The sequence below is a fragment of the Phalacrocorax carbo genome, chromosome 8 (assembly GCF_963921805.1).
Source record: "Phalacrocorax carbo chromosome 8, bPhaCar2.1, whole genome shotgun sequence".
Classification (NCBI taxonomy): Eukaryota; Metazoa; Chordata; class Aves; order Suliformes; family Phalacrocoracidae; genus Phalacrocorax; species Phalacrocorax carbo.
In genome coordinates, this window is record NC_087520.1 from 755,140 (window position 1) to 772,120 (window position 16,981).

Below are 16,981 nucleotides of genomic sequence, written 5' to 3' on the forward strand. Positions count from 1 at the left end.
GACGGCGGCGCTCGTACGCTGCGAGCCAATAGCAGCCGCGAGGAGCCCGTCCCGAAGGTCAGCGGAGAACCAGCAGGCTAGGTCGAGCGAGCACATGAACTCCACTGCGACATCTTTGGGGGTGCTCTTAAAGGGGCCGCGCGCCCCGGCAGCCCGCCGAGCTAGCGCCCCCGGCCGCCCGAAGGCCCTCGCGCCGCCCGGCCGGGACAGGTGCATTTGTTTTATTTTTCCCTCTTCCTGAGGTTTCCGCGGACTCAGACCTTTGCCCCAGCGGCCCCGGGCGCGGGTGGGTGCCGAGGCTCCCGCCGCGGTGGGGGGAGGCGGCTGACCCGCTCCGTGCTTGCGGGGACCACGCGGCTTGCCGGGCTCTGCGGATCCGGCTGCCTCACCGGCGAGGCCCACGGGGCCCCGCCGCACCCGGCCCACTCGCCCGAGAGCTGTGGCTGCGCTTCCAGCGAGCGGGCCCGCGGCCCGGCCCCACCGCTGCCTAGCCACGGCACCGACCCGGCCCTGGGAGCCGGGCTCTGCCCGCGCCCCGGGGCGGCGCTGCTCCCGCCGGGCACGGACAGTTGGGCCGCTGAGGCGCACTGCCTCCCTGCCGAGCCGGGCAGCGCTCCCTCCGCCCCGGCTACCGTAGTCGGCTGTGGCAGCCAACAGTCTCCGCGCCCCCCCCCCCCGCCGGCCGCCTTGGTACGGCCCGGCGCCGCCCTGCCCCGCCCCCCCGCGCGGCGCCGGGCGCTACCAAGGCGGCGGGGCGGGGCGGGGCGCTCCCTCTGCCGTCAGGCGCGGCGGCCCGGCAGCATGGCGGTGAGTGCGGCCGGGCGCGGCGCGGCCCTGTGGGAGCTCCGAGCACTCCGGGCCCGGCCCGCTCTGGGGTGGTGGTTCGTCCGTCGTGCGCGGGGTGTCCGGCTCCCGTGTCGCGGCGTGCGGAACGGCGGGAGAGCGACCCCCCGAGGGGCCGCGGGAGCCCGGCAGCCGCCTCAGCTGCCGCCCGCTCCTTCTGAGAACCTCTGGCCGCCGGGGCCGGTGTCGGTGCCGGTACCCGTGTCCGTAGGCCGTGTTTCTGGGAGGCTGACAGGGCTGATAAACTCTTGAAAGCCCGAGCTGCTTTCTGCAGCTACATCCCTGCTTTTATCAGTGACATAATAGTTATTAAAACGTTAGAGACGCACCAAGGTGAAGGATTCACTAGCGCAGGGGAGCGAGAGGCTGGGGATGAAACTTTTTGGTGTTAGAACCTTTCATTAAGTTATCGTGGTATCTTTGCTTTTCTTTTAAAGGTATTTTGAGGTTTGCTGTAATGCTTTTAATCAGGTTTCTGTTTGCTTACACGAGCAAAGGAAGGCACCGCTTCTGCCCCAGATCCCTTAGCAGTGCCTTCATCGTGGGGAAGAACACCCAAACCCTCAAACTTTGTGTGTGCCAGGCCTTATGACTGCGGTCTCTGTAGCGCGTTTATCCTTCAACACTTGCGGTATGTTGTACGATGAAAGAATAATTTAACACTTAATGGTGGTGTTTAAACACTCGTGGAATTTAAAATAATTTAAAATACTTTACCTGAAGAACTCTGTCAACTACATAATGAGCAGACTTGTGTGCCAGACTCTTGTCCTGGCACAGGAACTGCTATTCCTACGTAATGAATAGCAAGATGAAGAAACATTTCATTGGGTTTATGAAGAGTCTGGAACAAAAATAGAATTCCATTTTTTTCTTTTTCACTTATTGTTTACATCCACTCCTTTCTTCTCCATTCAGACACCTCTGAGGCTGTTAGTTATTAGTAAGATGATCAGTTTGTTAGTGCATGTTATCTTGGCTGCTACAGAGTCCGTTGCCTTGGAAAAAGGTTGTTAGCCTTTCCCTTACAGATTTTACATCTAGTTTCAGAAGGCTGGATCTCAAGGATACAGATTTACACAGACCGGTCATTGATTGTGCTGATGATGCTCCCTTGTGAGATTATGCTGCAGTGTTACGGAGCCCAGAGAAATGCTTGCTCGTAACGAAAGGCGTTTAGGAGTGGTCTGAAATATATTACAATTCTGTATTTGTTAACCCATTCAGTGAGACTTTTCTTCCTCTTTCTGTTTAACAGGAACGTAAAGGGACAGCGAAAGTTGATTTCCTAAAGAAAATCGAAAAAGAGATCCAGCAAAAGTGGGATGATGAGCGTGTCTTTGAGATTGATGCCTCGGATAGGCAGAACCAAAAGAGGTATTGTTACATTTTTTTACAGCTTTTATCTTTAACTGCTTGAAATGTCTTTTCAGGGGAACATTTTTCCTTCAAAACCTGGGGGGTTGGAAAAGTGGTCTTTTCTGAATGAGTAGTGTTCTTGGATCATCTGGAGGTATACTTATGCATTAAATTGGCACTTCTGTAGCTGACAACATGAAGCAGTGGTCTATATGTGTTAGCTTTTTTCATGCTACCAGAACCTGGCCTTCTCATTCCTGGGCAGAACCAGTACCCTCTGAGACTTTAAAACCAGATTTTCTTCGGTGACTTCTACATTTTCACGTGGAGGACGCTTCTCAGTGTGATGCCTGAGCCCTTGCTCGTGGGAGGGCTTTTACTCTCGCAGTTTGAAAGGACCACTCCTTTATCTGAAGGGAGGTGTGTACTTGCCCTGCTTTGCTGAGAAAAGAAAACTGTTAGACAGGTGTCTTGAGTCCTGGTGGAGGCCAAGTTGTTTTACATTGCGTAGGAGTGGATGAAGGCCAGGCGTGTGATCGTTACTGTTCCTCAGACGTGGTGCTGTGATTTCTTTTCATATGTGAACTATATTGCAGAGGTTTGTCCCACTACCTCGTCAGTCGTAGGCCTTCAGTTTGCACTTCTGTCGTGATCTGCAGCTCCAGCAAGATTAGTCCCAGGGCTGAGTAAAGAGCGAAGGACCCAAATGGGTCAGAAGATTTCAGTGGTAAATTAGGAGGTGTAATAAAATGGTTGTGTGGGGGTGCGTTGCTCACACTATAGAACTCTACTTAGAAGAAATGTAGTCTGTGCTTTAAGTATTTACTATCTTACAGATTGAAATTTAAGGTTGTAATTAATGCTTAGTTTCTGACTGAAAATTAAAGCAGTAGGTCAGTTTTACAATATGCAGCAATTTAATGTGAAATTTCAGTGTTCATTATGGTAACATGTGACCGCCTTATGAGTAGAGAAAAAGCTCCTTTGTGACCCAGTACAGGACCTGGCATTTGGCCTTGTTAAACCTCATACAACTGACCTTCATCCATTGATCCAGCCTGTCCAGGTCCCTCTGTAGGGCCTTCCTACCCTTGAGCAGGTCGATGCTCCTGCCCAATTTGGTGTCATCTGCAAACTCACTGAGGGTGTGCTCAACCCTCTCATCCAGATCATTGATGAAGACATTAAACAAGACTGGCCCCAACACTGAGCCCTGGGGAACCCCGCTCGTGACTGGCCACCAACTGGATTTAACTCTGTTCGCCACAACTCTTGGGACTTGGCCACGCAGCCAGTTTTTTTACACAGTGAAGAGCATACCTGTCTAAGCCATGAGCTGCCAGCTTATCTAGGAGGATACTGTAGGAGACAGTGCCAAAGGCTTTGCTAAAGCCCATGTAGACAATATCCACAGCCTTTCCCTCACCTACTAGGTGGGTCACCCTGTCATAGAAGGAGATCAGGTTGGTCAGGCAGGACCTGCCTTTCGTGAAGCCATGTTGGCTGGGCCTGATCCCCTAGCTGTCGTGCACACGCGTGGTGAGCTCAGGATGAACTGCTCCATTACCTTCCCCACTACCAAGGTTAGGCTGACAGGCCTGTAGTTCCCTGGATCCTCCTTCTGGCCCTTCTTGTAGATGGGTGTCCCACTGGCAAGGCTCCAGTCATGTGGGACCTTCCCTGTTAACCAGGACTGCTGATGAATGATGGAGAGCAGCTTGGCGAGCTCCTCCGCCAGCTCCCTCAGTACTCTGTGGGGCCGGATGGGATCCACCTGAGACTTGTGAGTGTCCGGGAAGCTCAGCAGGTCATAAACTGTTTTGCCCTGGATTATGGGAGGTTTATTCCACTCCCCGTCCCTGCCTTCCAGCTTAGGGGGCTGAATATCCAGGGGATGACTGGTCTGACTGTTAAAGATGGAGGCAAAGAAGTCATTGAGTACCTCAAACTTGTCATCCTTGGTGGCAATGTTCCCCTCCATGTCCAGTAGAGGATGGAGGTTCTCCTTGGCTCTCTTCTTGTTGTTAAAGTATTTGTAAAAAGATTTTTGTTATCTGTTACAACAGTGGCCAGGTTGGGTTCTAGCTGGGCTTTTGCTTTTCTAATTTTCTTGGTGCGTGACCTAACGAGATCCCTGTGCTCTTCTTGAGTTGCCTGCCCCTTCTTCCAAAAGTGGTAGACTGCCCTTTTTATCCTGAGTCCCAGCAAAAGCTCTCCGTTCAGCCAGGCTGGTTGTCTTCCCCGCTGATTTGTCTTGCGGCACCTGGGGACAGCCTGCTCCTGCCCCTGCAAGGCTTCCTTCTTGAATGCCCAGCCTTTCTGGACCCCTTTGCCCCTCTGGACTGTCTGCCAAGGGACTTTCCCAACCAGTGCCCTGAACAGGCCAAAGTCTGCCCTCCGCAAGTCCATGGTAGTGGTTCTGCTGACCCCCTCTTCTTACTTCACCAAGGATTGAGAACTCAATCAGATCATGGTCGCGAAGCCCAAGACAACCTCCAACCACCGCATCTCCCATCAGTCCTCCTCTGTTTGTAAATGGCAGGTCAAATGAGGCACCTCCCCTGGTAGGCTCACTGACTTTGGTTCTTCTACAATAGCAGGCACGCGTAGCGCTGGTTTGGACTCTGTTTGCTTTCCGCATGGCAGATACAGTCTGCTTCTAGTGCCTGAGCAGCTGCCAAGCTTTATTGTTATGTTCCATCCTTGCTGTCATGACGGAGTTCCCTGGTGCTAGGTGCGGTGCTGCTTGTGTGAACCGATGGGGGACAGCTTCTGAGCTGCCTTGGTCGCTGCTTGCTCAGGACTGTGAGGGTGGCAGCATGAGGTGAGCTGCATTCCCAGCCGCTGGGGAAGGGATGGAGCAGAGCTGCTGGGCGGAAGGGTTTCAGGGGCGACGGCAGCGTACTGCGGAATGACGAAAGACCGTTTAGGTCTTGGTTTTATTTCTGCCCCGGAGTAACCCTCAGCAACTCGTTTAAAACAGAACCTCTGGAAATAGCATGCTGGGGAGCACAGTTCCTCTCGGATCAATAGGATTCATGCTCTTTATGGCGTAAGGGAGGCTTCCTTGCGGAATGGCATTAGTTGTTTGGGTAGGTCTCTGGGTGAAAAAGCTGTGGCCTTGGCAGTATGACGTTAGTCATTTGTAATGTGGGAAAGTCAAACTAAACCACCATGATAAGTAAAGTGAGGTAACAGATGGCAGTTTCTTAAACTAATGTTTTGCAAGCAAACAAATGCTTTGGCCTTTATTTGTACGTGTTTATACCTCAGCGGTAGTGTCTGAAGGGCAAAGACAAGGTGTGAAGAAGGGGTAGAGTGCAAAGGTGGAGGCAGAAATTTACAGTGGCCTAAAGATATTGAAATCACCTTAGTTGCTTTGAGAGGTCAGGTTACAACAATATAATATACATTCAAAACACTGTGCAACCACATACCTGTGAAATGAGTAATAATTTACAGTATGCCGCTAGAAAGCCTGAACTCGGACAGTGGGAGATTAAATAAATGTCTTTAAGCCTTTGCAGTAATTAATGTACAGAAGCAGGATTAGAGTTTGTTACCTTTGGGAAGATGGTATATCTGTTTCAAAGCTTCTCTGTGATGTCAGTCCTGTGTGGGCTTTTCTTTTGCTTTTTTAAATTTATTTTTTAAAGATGATAAAACCTGTTAGTATATCAGTTCTTTAAAATCAAAGACTCATGTTACTGGCAGGAAAAATATTATTTTAGTGTCACTGTGGGCTGTTAATAACTGAACACGTATCAGTTAACTGTTTTACTTGTGCATCTTCTGATGGCCATTTTAAAAGCTAATTACATGTTTTAATTCTCTGAATTTCTTCTCAGCAAAGGAAAGTACTTTGTTACATTTCCTTACCCCTACATGAATGGCCGCCTTCACCTGGGACACACGTTTTCTTTATCTAAATGTGAGGTAAAAATTTTCCCTTGCTAACACCTTTAAGTACTACTCTGGAACACAGGCTGATTTTGTAGTTAAATTCTGAGCTATCAGAATGCCTTGTTAATTACTTTATAGATTCAGTAATAACTTATTCAAATGTTCCTTTTTTTCCCCATGTTTTCAGTGGAAATACTGCTGATTGAAGAGAACTGCCACTGATTGCTTTTTTTAATTCTAGGAGACTTAGGCTCCAGGAGTTCTCTCTGTTCATTCTTTCAGATTTGCCGAGACTTTTAGGAGGCGCTGCGGCTTACCTTTTGTCTAGCTGCTAAATGGTGCAAACGTCACAAGGGATCTTACTCTTGTTTGTGAATACTGCAATCTATTACCTGTGTATTAACAGGTTTTAGGTACTAGCGGATAGGATTCCTCAAAATCAATCTCTTCTTTCCAGTCATTTTTCTCTAGTCAAAATCAGCCCCCTGAAAATTAGGAGAGCTTGTACTTACGCAGCCAGGCAGTGGCAGACCTCATAAGAAAATTTAGTTTCACCTTCTTTTCCTTTAATTAGATGCCGTTGACTGTCTTTGTCTATCTTTTAGTAGTTTGATTTTAAATTGCGCTTATTTTTTGAGAAGGCTCCTAATATAGCTTTATGCCATTCTTGTTTCATCTGGTCCATTTTTCCATTTGATGTAGTTCGCAATTGGGTATCAGAGGCTAAAGGGAAAGAACTGCTTGTTTCCATTTGGTCTACACTGCACTGGGATGCCTATAAAGGTAAGATGGTCTGAGTTACTGAGAGCTTTTTCTAACATTTCTTATACTTAAGGCTACTTAGAGCATTGCTCGCTGTCCATCTAGAATATCATGTTAATTAAAAATTCATCAAAATAATGTGATTTCGAACCTGAATTTGTAGTAAAGATGTGTTGTGCTTGAACTATACATCATGACCCTCTAGAAAGTAAAATGCTTTAAAATTTTCTATAGTGCCTTTTCATTTCCAACAAAATCCTCGCTGTAAAACTCTTCCTGCTGTGGCAGGCGTTCTTGAAGTTGCAAGGTCTAGAAGTTAATGCAACATCCAGAAAAAGTTCAAAGAGTTGTAGTGAGATGCAAAGCGTTACCAGTTTGCAGTTATCAGAGCACTCCTGGGCTATGACTGGAGCAGTTGCCACAGAACAGCGCTGATAGACTGCCAATAACTCTATTTAGGCTTGTGCAGATAAGCTAAAAAGAGAAATGGAATTATATGGCTGCCCACCTGAATTTCCTGATGAGGAGGAAGAAGAGGAAGAGAACTCTGCTAAAAAAGAAGAAGAAATTGTCATCAAAGACAAAGCAAAAGGCAAAAAGGTAAACTCTAAACAAAAGCTGTGTGGACTGGTAGCTGTGCTCTCAAAGCTTCAAACTATGTGTTGTGGGTTCTTCCTCTTTCACGCTCCTCAGAGAAACCTGTGATACAAACATTCAGATTGTTTTTTCCAAGTTAGCTGGGTACTTTTAAGGTAGACTTGGGGGAAAAATGCATCAGTTGCATGGTTCCAGAGATAGCATTTTAATGCATGAAATCTTAATGGCAAGCTGGTGCACTGTTTCATAGTTTCCTTAGAAAAATGAGATTACCCAGAGTAATACTCTGTGGTTGTGCTGTTTTGGTTTGGTTCCCAACGCCACACCCCCTTCACAAACAAGCTGGGGGAAATAACCCCGCTTTCAAAGCAGTAGGGGATATATATACTTAATATTCTCATTATTCTCTTGTAAATTGGTATCTAGCCTAATCTGGCTAGATATGCCAAGTAAAGTCATCCAAACTATTTTGGCTTCTCAGGTATTTAAATAAGATTTATGGTTTTGGGAATATCACAAAGCAAGGGAAGGAATCAAGTCTAGGAAAAACCTAGAGATGTGTTTATGTATGCTGGAAGCATTAGATTTGGGATTCTGCCTGCTCTACATCGACAGAAGATGTGGTCTTGCCTACTCTTGCAGGTAGTAAGTTGCTGCTGGGTGGAGGCATAGGGTATTTGAAGGACAATAGGTGGAAAAAGTAACACGAGTAAAGTAACAGCAGAAAAGGTGTTTGATACAAGGATGCAGTGCAGAACTGCTGCAACTTTTCACAGTAAACACACCCATTTGTTTGACCAGGACCTCAGAGAACGGGTCGTTTCTTGCCAGTTTGTCGTGGCACACCCATCCTGCAGACCTGTCGGATGTAAGCATGGAACAGTTGGAAAGAGGGTGTTAATGTAGGTACAGCTGAATGCAAGCTAGGAAATAGCGTAGGTCAGAAACTCTAATGATTAATCTTCAGTGCTAGAGAAAGGATAGTAGAATATTTGTATTAATTTGTATATCTGGAAGCAGAAACCATAAAATTAATAGAGAAAAATGGCCTGGAGCGTATAACGCTTTTGTGAATACAAGACCGTGCAGTTTTTCCTAATCACAGTTGTCCTTTCAGAGTAAGGCTGCTGCCAAGACTGGCTCTTCCAAATACCAGTGGGGAATCATGAAGTCTTTGGGTCTTTCTGATGAAGAAGTAGTTAGTTTTTCTGAAGCTGAGCATTGGCTGGATTATTTCCCTCCCCTTGCTGTCCAGGATCTGAAAAGCATGGGATTGAAGGTAACTGTATGAGAACTAAAATTCAGTTACGCGAGCAGCCGCACTTGTGTTGTCATTATGTTTATAAATATGCTGCTTCTCCTCTGAGAGATTTTCTGCATAATACCAGCATTATGCTAGAAATGTTTCTGGTATTTTTTTTGAATTATTCATTTAACCTTTTAATAGTCTTGGGTGATAATTAAGGGCTTTCTTATTTAGAGCTTATGTTCTGTGCAATGACCACAACTGGAAACAAGGATCGAATAAAGGAATTATGACTTTCACTTCTTGCTTCTGTATTAGGTAACTGTTCTGTAGTCAGTACTGACAGTAGTTTTAGAAAGAGGAATGATGCGGTAGTAAAGATACTTGTCCTGCTGACAACAGGTTTTTAAAAACAAAGACATGTAGGGGCTCTGAAAGAAGGTGGTGCTGAAATTTAGCTGGAGCAATTGGTTAAAGCTACTACAAAATCTCTAAAACTCACAGTCAGCAGACAGGGTCTTTGACATCTCAGCTCTGAAGGACCATGCACATACAGACGGCATAGTTATGTTTTTAAGTGTGTGCCCTCTGTGTGATATGTACTTGCATTAACTTTTTAGAGAGAAACTTCTTTTTATTTTTAAAATGATAGTTTTCCTGTTGTGAGGTTCCTTGAATTTCTTTACTGTGTTTACTGACTGGAGACTCTTCTGCATTTCCAGGTGGATTGGAGGCGTTCTTTCATTACTACAGATGTTAATCCTTATTACGATTCCTTTGTACGATGGCAATTTCTTACCTTAAAGGAAAGAAATAAGATCAAGTTTGGGAAACGGTAAGCCTACCGCTCAACTCCGAGTTTATTGTGAATGTGGATAAGCTCAGCTTTACCAAGATGGAGCCCTGTGACACATCTCTAGAACATGCTTATAACTCATGTAAAACGAAAATCCTTTCATTTCAAATGCTCTGCTAGACACAGTAGTGTATTTATTGTGCTAGCAAAGTGTGTGCGAGTGTGTTCCTGTTTCAGTTTTTCCATGGGTAACAACTCAAAGCAAAATAGGGACAGTAGGGAAAGCTCTTGGAAAAACTGAACGTTGAAACTGGTGGAAACAGTTTTAACACAAAACTTGAAAATACCATTCAGAGGTCTCTTTTTCATAAATATCTCTCCTCGCCCCCCCCTTGGTATACACATTATTGCATTTGCTACTAAATGAAACTACACCTTTTTCTAGATACACAATTTATTCTCCAAAAGACGGACAGCCTTGCATGGATCATGACAGGCAAACAGGAGAGGTAATGTTTTTAAGTGACATTTTTGTGCATTGCTTATGATCTTAAATACTGAATGGAAAAATAAATTGTATCTTGGAGCGAAATGTATTTTGTACATACAGAGTTATCAGTTCTCAGTTGTCAGTACATGAGATAATTGATTGAACTCCTCTGCTGAGCGTATTTGTCTTGAACTATGGATAGTATTTTCCATTCTAGCTGTTTTCTGTGATTATTTGGCAATTTGTGCCAGCAGCATCACTATGTTGTATCATTATCTATCTGTTGAAACAAAACAAATAAGCTGTTATTAACTTATATGTTTCTGAGATAGTGGCTGTGATGAGTGAATTTTTGGATGGAGGCATAAAGTATAACCTCTTTCTCCAGTCTGCATTTTAGCAAACGGCATTTGTATCAATGGAAATATGATTTACTTTGAAGAAACCATCAGTGCCTTAAATAGTGTTTAGGTTACGTTACTACAGAACAGGATTTATTTTCTTTGCTGTTTGAGTCAATGTCATATATTGATTGCTGCATTATGTGAATTGTAGGGTGTCGGGCCTCAAGAATATACACTAATAAAAATGAAGGTGTTAGATCCATATCCCACAAAATTAAGGTAGGTCTTGAATTCGAAATGGCAAATAGGTTCTATCTCTGGCCAGAAGTGACCATGAAATTAGGCAGCCTGTTCTGCCTAATGCAGAATATAATTTCACCCTGTTATTTCTGTCACTTCAAAGTCGTGGCCTCTGTTTTGAGCTGCTACATTCACTGGTCTGTGGAACTCAAATTTGAGTTAAAAAAAAAGAAAAGAAAAGAAAAAAAAAAACCACAAAGAGCTTAAAGACCCACTTTGATCCCTTAGGAAATGTTACTTAAAAGTTCATAGTAGCTTAAAACCATGTTCTGTATTGCCCTGAATGTTCTCATTTTGGTGACTTATAAAATGCTTTTTCCCCCCACCAGTGGCCTAAGGGGAAAAAATATCTTCTTGGTGGCTGCTACGCTCAGACCGGAGACTATGTTTGGACAGACTAACTGCTGGGTTCGCCCAGATATGAAGTACATTGGCTTTGAAACTATGAATGGGGACATTTTCATCTGTACCCAGAGAGCTGCCAGGAACATGTCCTACCAGGGCTTTACAAAAGATAACGGAGTCGTACCTGTTGTCAAGGAGCTGATGGGAGAAGTAAGCATCTTGCAGGTCATGCTTACCTATTCTTGTGAAGCTTGTGCTTACAAAGGTGGTGGTAGAATTATGCTTACAAAGAAAACATAGGAACTGTTAAAAAAAATAGGAATGTTTAGTGAGTGGGAAAGCAAGAGGAAGACAGCTTCCTTGGCAGCCGAACTACCACTGCTTCTGGGAGACTAACCTGATGCACTTCCTTGTGGACAAACGCATTACTGTTGCCTTAGCGTTGCTTGATGAATGAAGGGTTTTAAGTAGCACTTCTCTGCGCGCTGGGAAGAGTGATGACTTCTCTACAAGGAATGGAAAGGGACGGAAAAAGTAACAGCTAGAAAGGGTTATGTCAAAAAGGCTTTTAGTTGATGCTAAAATTTCCAACACGTCTTTGTGAATGAAACTTTCATATCTTGGTAGCTGAATGTTACTGGTTTTGATGTTTACTGTCCTTAACTTCTGTGCTTTGAATAGGTGTAGCTAGTGGCATTTGTTCATCCCAATACAAAGTACCTTCATGCTGTTTACATCACTCGATCTCTGTTCACTAAAATTTGTCGCTGTCTTTCTTGATCCTGATTTGAAGGATGAAGTAGAAAATACAGGGTTTTTTCTTTGTTAGTAGGCATGATGTGGATTCAAGCGAATTAGAGCAGTAGAAGACAACTGCAGCATCTAGACTGCCTCCCGTCAGTACATAAATGGTCTTGACAATAAGCTTTTCCTGCCTTTGTTTAACATAGCTTTGGACACGGGCTTCCCAGTTCAGTCCTGTCTTGATGCTGATGTGCTTTAGATATTTGAAGGCAACCTTTTATCCTACTGTTCTTCCAACTTTACACTTTCCGTAGTTCTGCTTTCTCTGAATTACTTTGTCTATATCATCTGGTATTTGACTTCTCTGCCAGTAAATAGTAAATACTCTCTCTCTCTCTATAAAAGACTAATTTATTTGTGATGTAAGGAATGCCAGCAAATTTAAGGAATATCAGCCAGGAGAGCTTACTCAGCTAGGCTAAAAAAGTGCTCTTTATTATGATGATGTTCCTTTGTCCTGCATAGGAGATTCTTGGCGCTGCACTTTCTGCACCTCTCACCACCTATAAAGTTATATATGCTCTTCCCATGCTCACGATCAAGGAAGATAAAGGTAACTTTAGAGCAGCATCTTTCCAAAGCCTGTTTGATGCACACTGTGCATTCAGTACATGTTGACTAATCTTTTTATCTGTTGTATCTCTTCCTTTGTCAAGGAACTGGAGTGGTGACAAGTGTTCCCTCTGACTCTCCAGATGACATTGCAGCCCTGAGAGATTTGAAAAAAAAACAGGTCAGTCAGAAACTGAAGTGATTCAGTTAACAGTTTCCTTTCCATAGAGTGGAGGGTCAAAAGTGGATATCCAGTGGGTAAAATGAAACTCCCTTTAACTGGAGTTTTGCTATCTCTAACTTGAAATCAAACTAGTTAAAAATAATTGAAGTTAAAACCAGCTGGGCTGGGACAGATGTTTATTCTCAGGCTTCAAGAAGAGTTTTGGACGATATCGTGTAGCTTGTGCTACGTGTTAAGGTATAGAAGAGTACCAGAGAAATTGAAGTAAATTCCTGTTGTGGAAATGACTTCCAGAGATGAGATTAAGAGCCCTGTTTGAATTTCAAATGAGACTTAAAGTAGTTGTTGCTATTACAGCTTCAAGAATACATCAGTGTCTGAACAGCTATCCCTGGCTATTGAATTTTTGTCCTACTTGTTTTCAGGACAGAGTGATAGTATTTTTTCCCCTCTTAAAAATGTAGACGATTATGACAAAGAGTCACCTGGAAATGAGACAGGCATTAAACACAGGTGTGAGAAATAGTGAGAAGGCAGGGAAGTGGTTTTGTGTGCTTTATAATAAAATATTATGTTTGAGAAAGACCCTATGAATGGATAAAACCCTTTAAATCTGGAAGATTTTTATTCTAACCATATTGCATTTTTTTTTTATTTCTAACTTCCAAAGGCTTTGAGGGTGAAGTATGGCATCAAGGATGAAATGGTCCTGCCGTTTGAACCGGTAAGTGCACCCAAGTGTGTCCATCTGCAGTACACATTACTTTGTATTCACTGAGAAATGTGCCAAGAACTGTGCACATTTCTATTTAAAGTCCTCCTCAGCTGAAAGAGATTAAAAGTTTAAAGTTTTCATGTTTTTCTATAGTTGTAGTATTTGGTCTGTTAAAGGTTGCAACCAGGGTTTGTTATTCTATGCTATACTTCAGAGTAAAGAGAAGTATTGATTTTTGTGGGAATTACTGTTTTGGAGAATGGATTGCATCGTTATACTGATAACCTGTTGGTTGGTTAAAACTGAGAGCCTTAATGGCCAGATTATTGTTGTATCTGTTCTATGCAAAGAGCTGAAGTCCCTTACTATTAATGCAGACTCATGCATGTTTTCATCAGAAAACACGGGTTACAGGTAAAGCCATCCCAATATTCCGCATTACTGTCGCTTCCGCACGCTAGCTTCAGTACTGGCACAGCTCAGTACTGGTGTCACGTCAGGCGATTCAACTGGGTTATGGCTTGTAGGAAAAGGTCAGGAGTCACACTGGGGACTGCTGGGAAGTTTTGATTTGATGAGTGGAATTGCACTAATACATTGTAATTCCTAAGTACCTCGATTAGTAATAGATGCTGCAAATTTACATGCAGAGTAACACAGTACAGAAGAAGTCTGACATAGCCCTAGCCCCTGCTTCTGCTGCCGTTAGGGTTTTTTGGTTAATATTGCCTTTGGCCAAGGTATCACGCAGCATGCTTTCAGGTAACTAGTAATGACTGCCTTTTTCCCCTTCATAACCTCTGGTTCAGCCTCCCATGTCAGCCTAGGGACTGCAGGCCAAGCAAAATATACTTGTGTCTGTTTCGTTCAGTGCATCACTTCTAGTGAAGCTTGTGAAATCTGGGAAACAAATCTCTGTGGAGATTTTAAGACACTGAGGTAATTTGAACAGAATATCTGACACTGTTTTGTTACTTTTCAGGTGCCCATCATTGAAATCCCAGGCTATGGCAACCTTTGTGCTCCATCAGTCTGTGATGAGCTCAAAATCCAGAGCCAGAATGACAGAGAGAAACTTGCTGAGGCCAAGGAGAGAGTGTACCTGAAAGGGTTTTATGAGGGAGTAAGTAATAAAAGATTTTGATAAGTGTTTTCTTGCTGAGTTTGATTAGGAGTAAAAAAAGTTGGTAAAGATCAAGAATAAATAAAAAAAATACTGCAAGAAAGATTTTTTTTTTTTGCTGTTTTCCTCAGACCACTTCTCATTTAGCCTTTTTCTGCAGTCAAGTTCTGCAGTTGGAGGAATTATGTAGAACTGAAGAAAGAGAATGAAGGAATGTAGGGCTGCAGACTGAGGCTTAACGTCTTGTTTCCTAGCAAGTGATCACATTCTGGGGAGTTGATCAGTTTTGTTACAAGTATTGATTTGGAAGCTGATACGAGGAGAGCAATAGAGCAATGTGCTGGTGTGTGTTGAGGGTGGTTTTGTGTTGTTTTTTTTTTTTTTTCTTATCTCCTGTCTTTACTTGTGTAATGGCTTACTATGATGCATTCCTCAGCTGTTTTCTTGTAAGCTGGCAACAATTTTTATTTCTGACTAGCTGTGTCCAATTGCCTGTGTGCATGCTGACATGTATACAAACTCATTTTTGGTAAAGATGGCTGTTTAACGAAAAAAACCCCAACTGTATTCCTATTTTTTGTATGTCTAAGATGGCAGTAACTGCTACTTCATTATTGATCTCTTGCACCTATTTCTTGTTCATTAAAAAAAAATCAACACCTGTGACCCATCTTTTACAGGTAATGCTGGTGGATGGATTCAAAGGACAAAAAGTTCAAGATGTCAAGAAACTTATTCAGAAGATGATGGTGGATAATGTATGTGGTAGTACGCACACAGCATCTTAAATCATCCATTTTGTCTTTTTCACAGTAGCCGAGTTGCTGAAGAAACCTCTCTGTCTCGGTTCTGCAGTCCTCTTAGTGGTGCTGTGCATAGCTACAGAGTATGAAATACTGTTAAAGGACCTTGTGTTCTTGAACTAAATGGGATGAATAACTTTAATTAGAGACCTCTTATTGCCTGCTTCATCCCATCACCTTGCCTAGGAAGTATTTTCGTGGTCTGATTTAATCTTTGATATAGTTGGGAAGATACTGAAAGTGTAAGATCTGACTTGTCAGTCTTTTTTTCAAGGCTGCCAGTAAAGGATATCTGTGACATGCAAACACCACATTTCTGGGGTTCATAATGCAGATAAGGAAGACTAGTAAATGAACAGTGATTGCGTCATCTCTCTAATAAGATTTTCCTGATGCAGACTGGAGGTGGGAGAGGCTTCAGTTATTTAGTCAATATTCCCTTGTTGTTGCAGCATTGTTATGTTCAGATTAGAAATAACACTTCATCCTGCATCAGAATACGTGGTTTGTGAAGGTAGAATTAAAGCTCATCATTGTAGGTTTCTTTACATTTCCCCCTTCCGTCTGTCCCCCGGGTGAATTCTGGGGCACAGGGAGAGCCTGGGTGGTGGTGAAAGCCGTGCAATAAATGCTGCAAAACAGATAAGAATGGAGAGGATGCTTTTTAGAAAGATGTGAGGATTCACAGAACTTTGCAACATCCTAAGAGCCGAAAGGGCAATAAAAGCTAAGATCTGAGCTAAGATCTTAGCTTTTATTGCCCTTTCAACTCTTAGGATGAAGCCATGATTTATATGGAACCTGAGAAACAAGTTATATCGAGGTCTGCTGATGAATGTGTCGTGGCCCTTTGTGACCAGTGGTAAGTGAAGCAAAGCTGTAGTTATAAAGGTACTGTCAAATTATATCCTGCTTGTGGATTGCTTTATTACAATAACCTTTTCCTGACTGTAGGTATTTAGATTATGGTGAAGTGAGCTGGAAGAAACAGGCATCAGAGTGCTTGAAACACCTAGAGACGTAAGTTATAAAAGCAGATGTAAAGGGGAGTGATCGTTTGCTGCCGCTGGTGGTGATCTGAGAGGGCTGAGAGGAGTAATTAATAATAGCTTATTTCTTACAGGTTTTGTGAAGAGACTAGGAGAAATTTTGAAGCTACTTTAGGTTGGCTACAAGAGCATGCCTGCTCCAGGACATACGGCTTAGGTAGGCAAAACACTCCTTTTCTCATTCGGTGCTTCATGAGGGTGGTACTCGTCGCTTCATTTGGAAGGCTTAAGGGCTATCTAGAATCCAAAATGGTGTAGGCAAGTGTAGAACAGACTTGTCCAGCTTACATCTTGACCCAGCATCCCAGAGAAGGCACACTTTCTTGAAAACCCATGTGGCCAGGGGTGATGTTACTTTTGCGTTACTACGGTGATTCTGTGCAGCATCTCTAGCTTTTTGCCTGGGCCACTGATTTGGGAGGGACCTCAGAAGAAGGACCTAATACCATTTCTTGGGTGTCCTTGAATTCTGACTAGCCTTCATCTTTTGTAGCCTGTGACATGGGACAACTGTTATAACTGCATTATAATACATAGCAAACGATCATGAACTGAAATTTGTTTGACAGTTGTGTCAAGAAGCTGACTACAAAAACAGCAACTATTTTCTTAATAAAATTTTCAAATGCACAAGTTGAATTTTAATAAAAAGGATTCTTAAAATCATAAGCGTGAGTACTTGCATATATTTGTGTGTGTGTATACATCTATGTTGCACTGAAAGTCATAAAACGCTTTTGTGTGCTTGAGCATCATGCTTGTTAGT

The 16,981-nt window shown here is 43.5% G+C and overlaps 1 protein-coding gene across 2 annotated transcripts in view; it reads left to right on the forward strand.

Moving 5' to 3' along the window:
* The first annotated feature begins 71 nt into the window (after positions 1 to 71).
* LARS1 (leucyl-tRNA synthetase 1) overlaps positions 72 to 16,981 on the forward strand; it is a 34,024-nt gene continuing 17,114 nt past the window's right edge. Inside the window, exons 1-18 of one of the 2 annotated variants that reach the window (XM_064458215.1) lie at positions 72 to 210; positions 2,102 to 2,220; positions 6,051 to 6,138; positions 6,808 to 6,888; positions 7,327 to 7,467; positions 8,582 to 8,743; positions 9,433 to 9,545; positions 9,952 to 10,015; positions 10,552 to 10,619; positions 10,970 to 11,195; positions 12,255 to 12,342; positions 12,446 to 12,522; positions 13,196 to 13,249; positions 14,223 to 14,363; positions 15,044 to 15,121; positions 15,943 to 16,028; positions 16,121 to 16,186; positions 16,290 to 16,372. In XM_064458215.1, the coding sequence (XP_064314285.1) occupies positions 6,088 to 6,138; positions 6,808 to 6,888; positions 7,327 to 7,467; positions 8,582 to 8,743; positions 9,433 to 9,545; positions 9,952 to 10,015; positions 10,552 to 10,619; positions 10,970 to 11,195; positions 12,255 to 12,342; positions 12,446 to 12,522; positions 13,196 to 13,249; positions 14,223 to 14,363; positions 15,044 to 15,121; positions 15,943 to 16,028; positions 16,121 to 16,186; positions 16,290 to 16,372 (1,579 nt within the window). In that variant the 5' untranslated portion in view covers positions 72 to 210; positions 2,102 to 2,220; positions 6,051 to 6,087. Of the gene's footprint in view, positions 211 to 707; positions 808 to 2,101; positions 2,221 to 6,050; positions 6,139 to 6,807; positions 6,889 to 7,326; positions 7,468 to 8,581; positions 8,744 to 9,432; positions 9,546 to 9,951; positions 10,016 to 10,551; positions 10,620 to 10,969; positions 11,196 to 12,254; positions 12,343 to 12,445; positions 12,523 to 13,195; positions 13,250 to 14,222; positions 14,364 to 15,043; positions 15,122 to 15,942; positions 16,029 to 16,120; positions 16,187 to 16,289; positions 16,373 to 16,981 lie in introns of those variants that run through there. The other variant, XM_064458214.1, reaches the window with a different exon arrangement.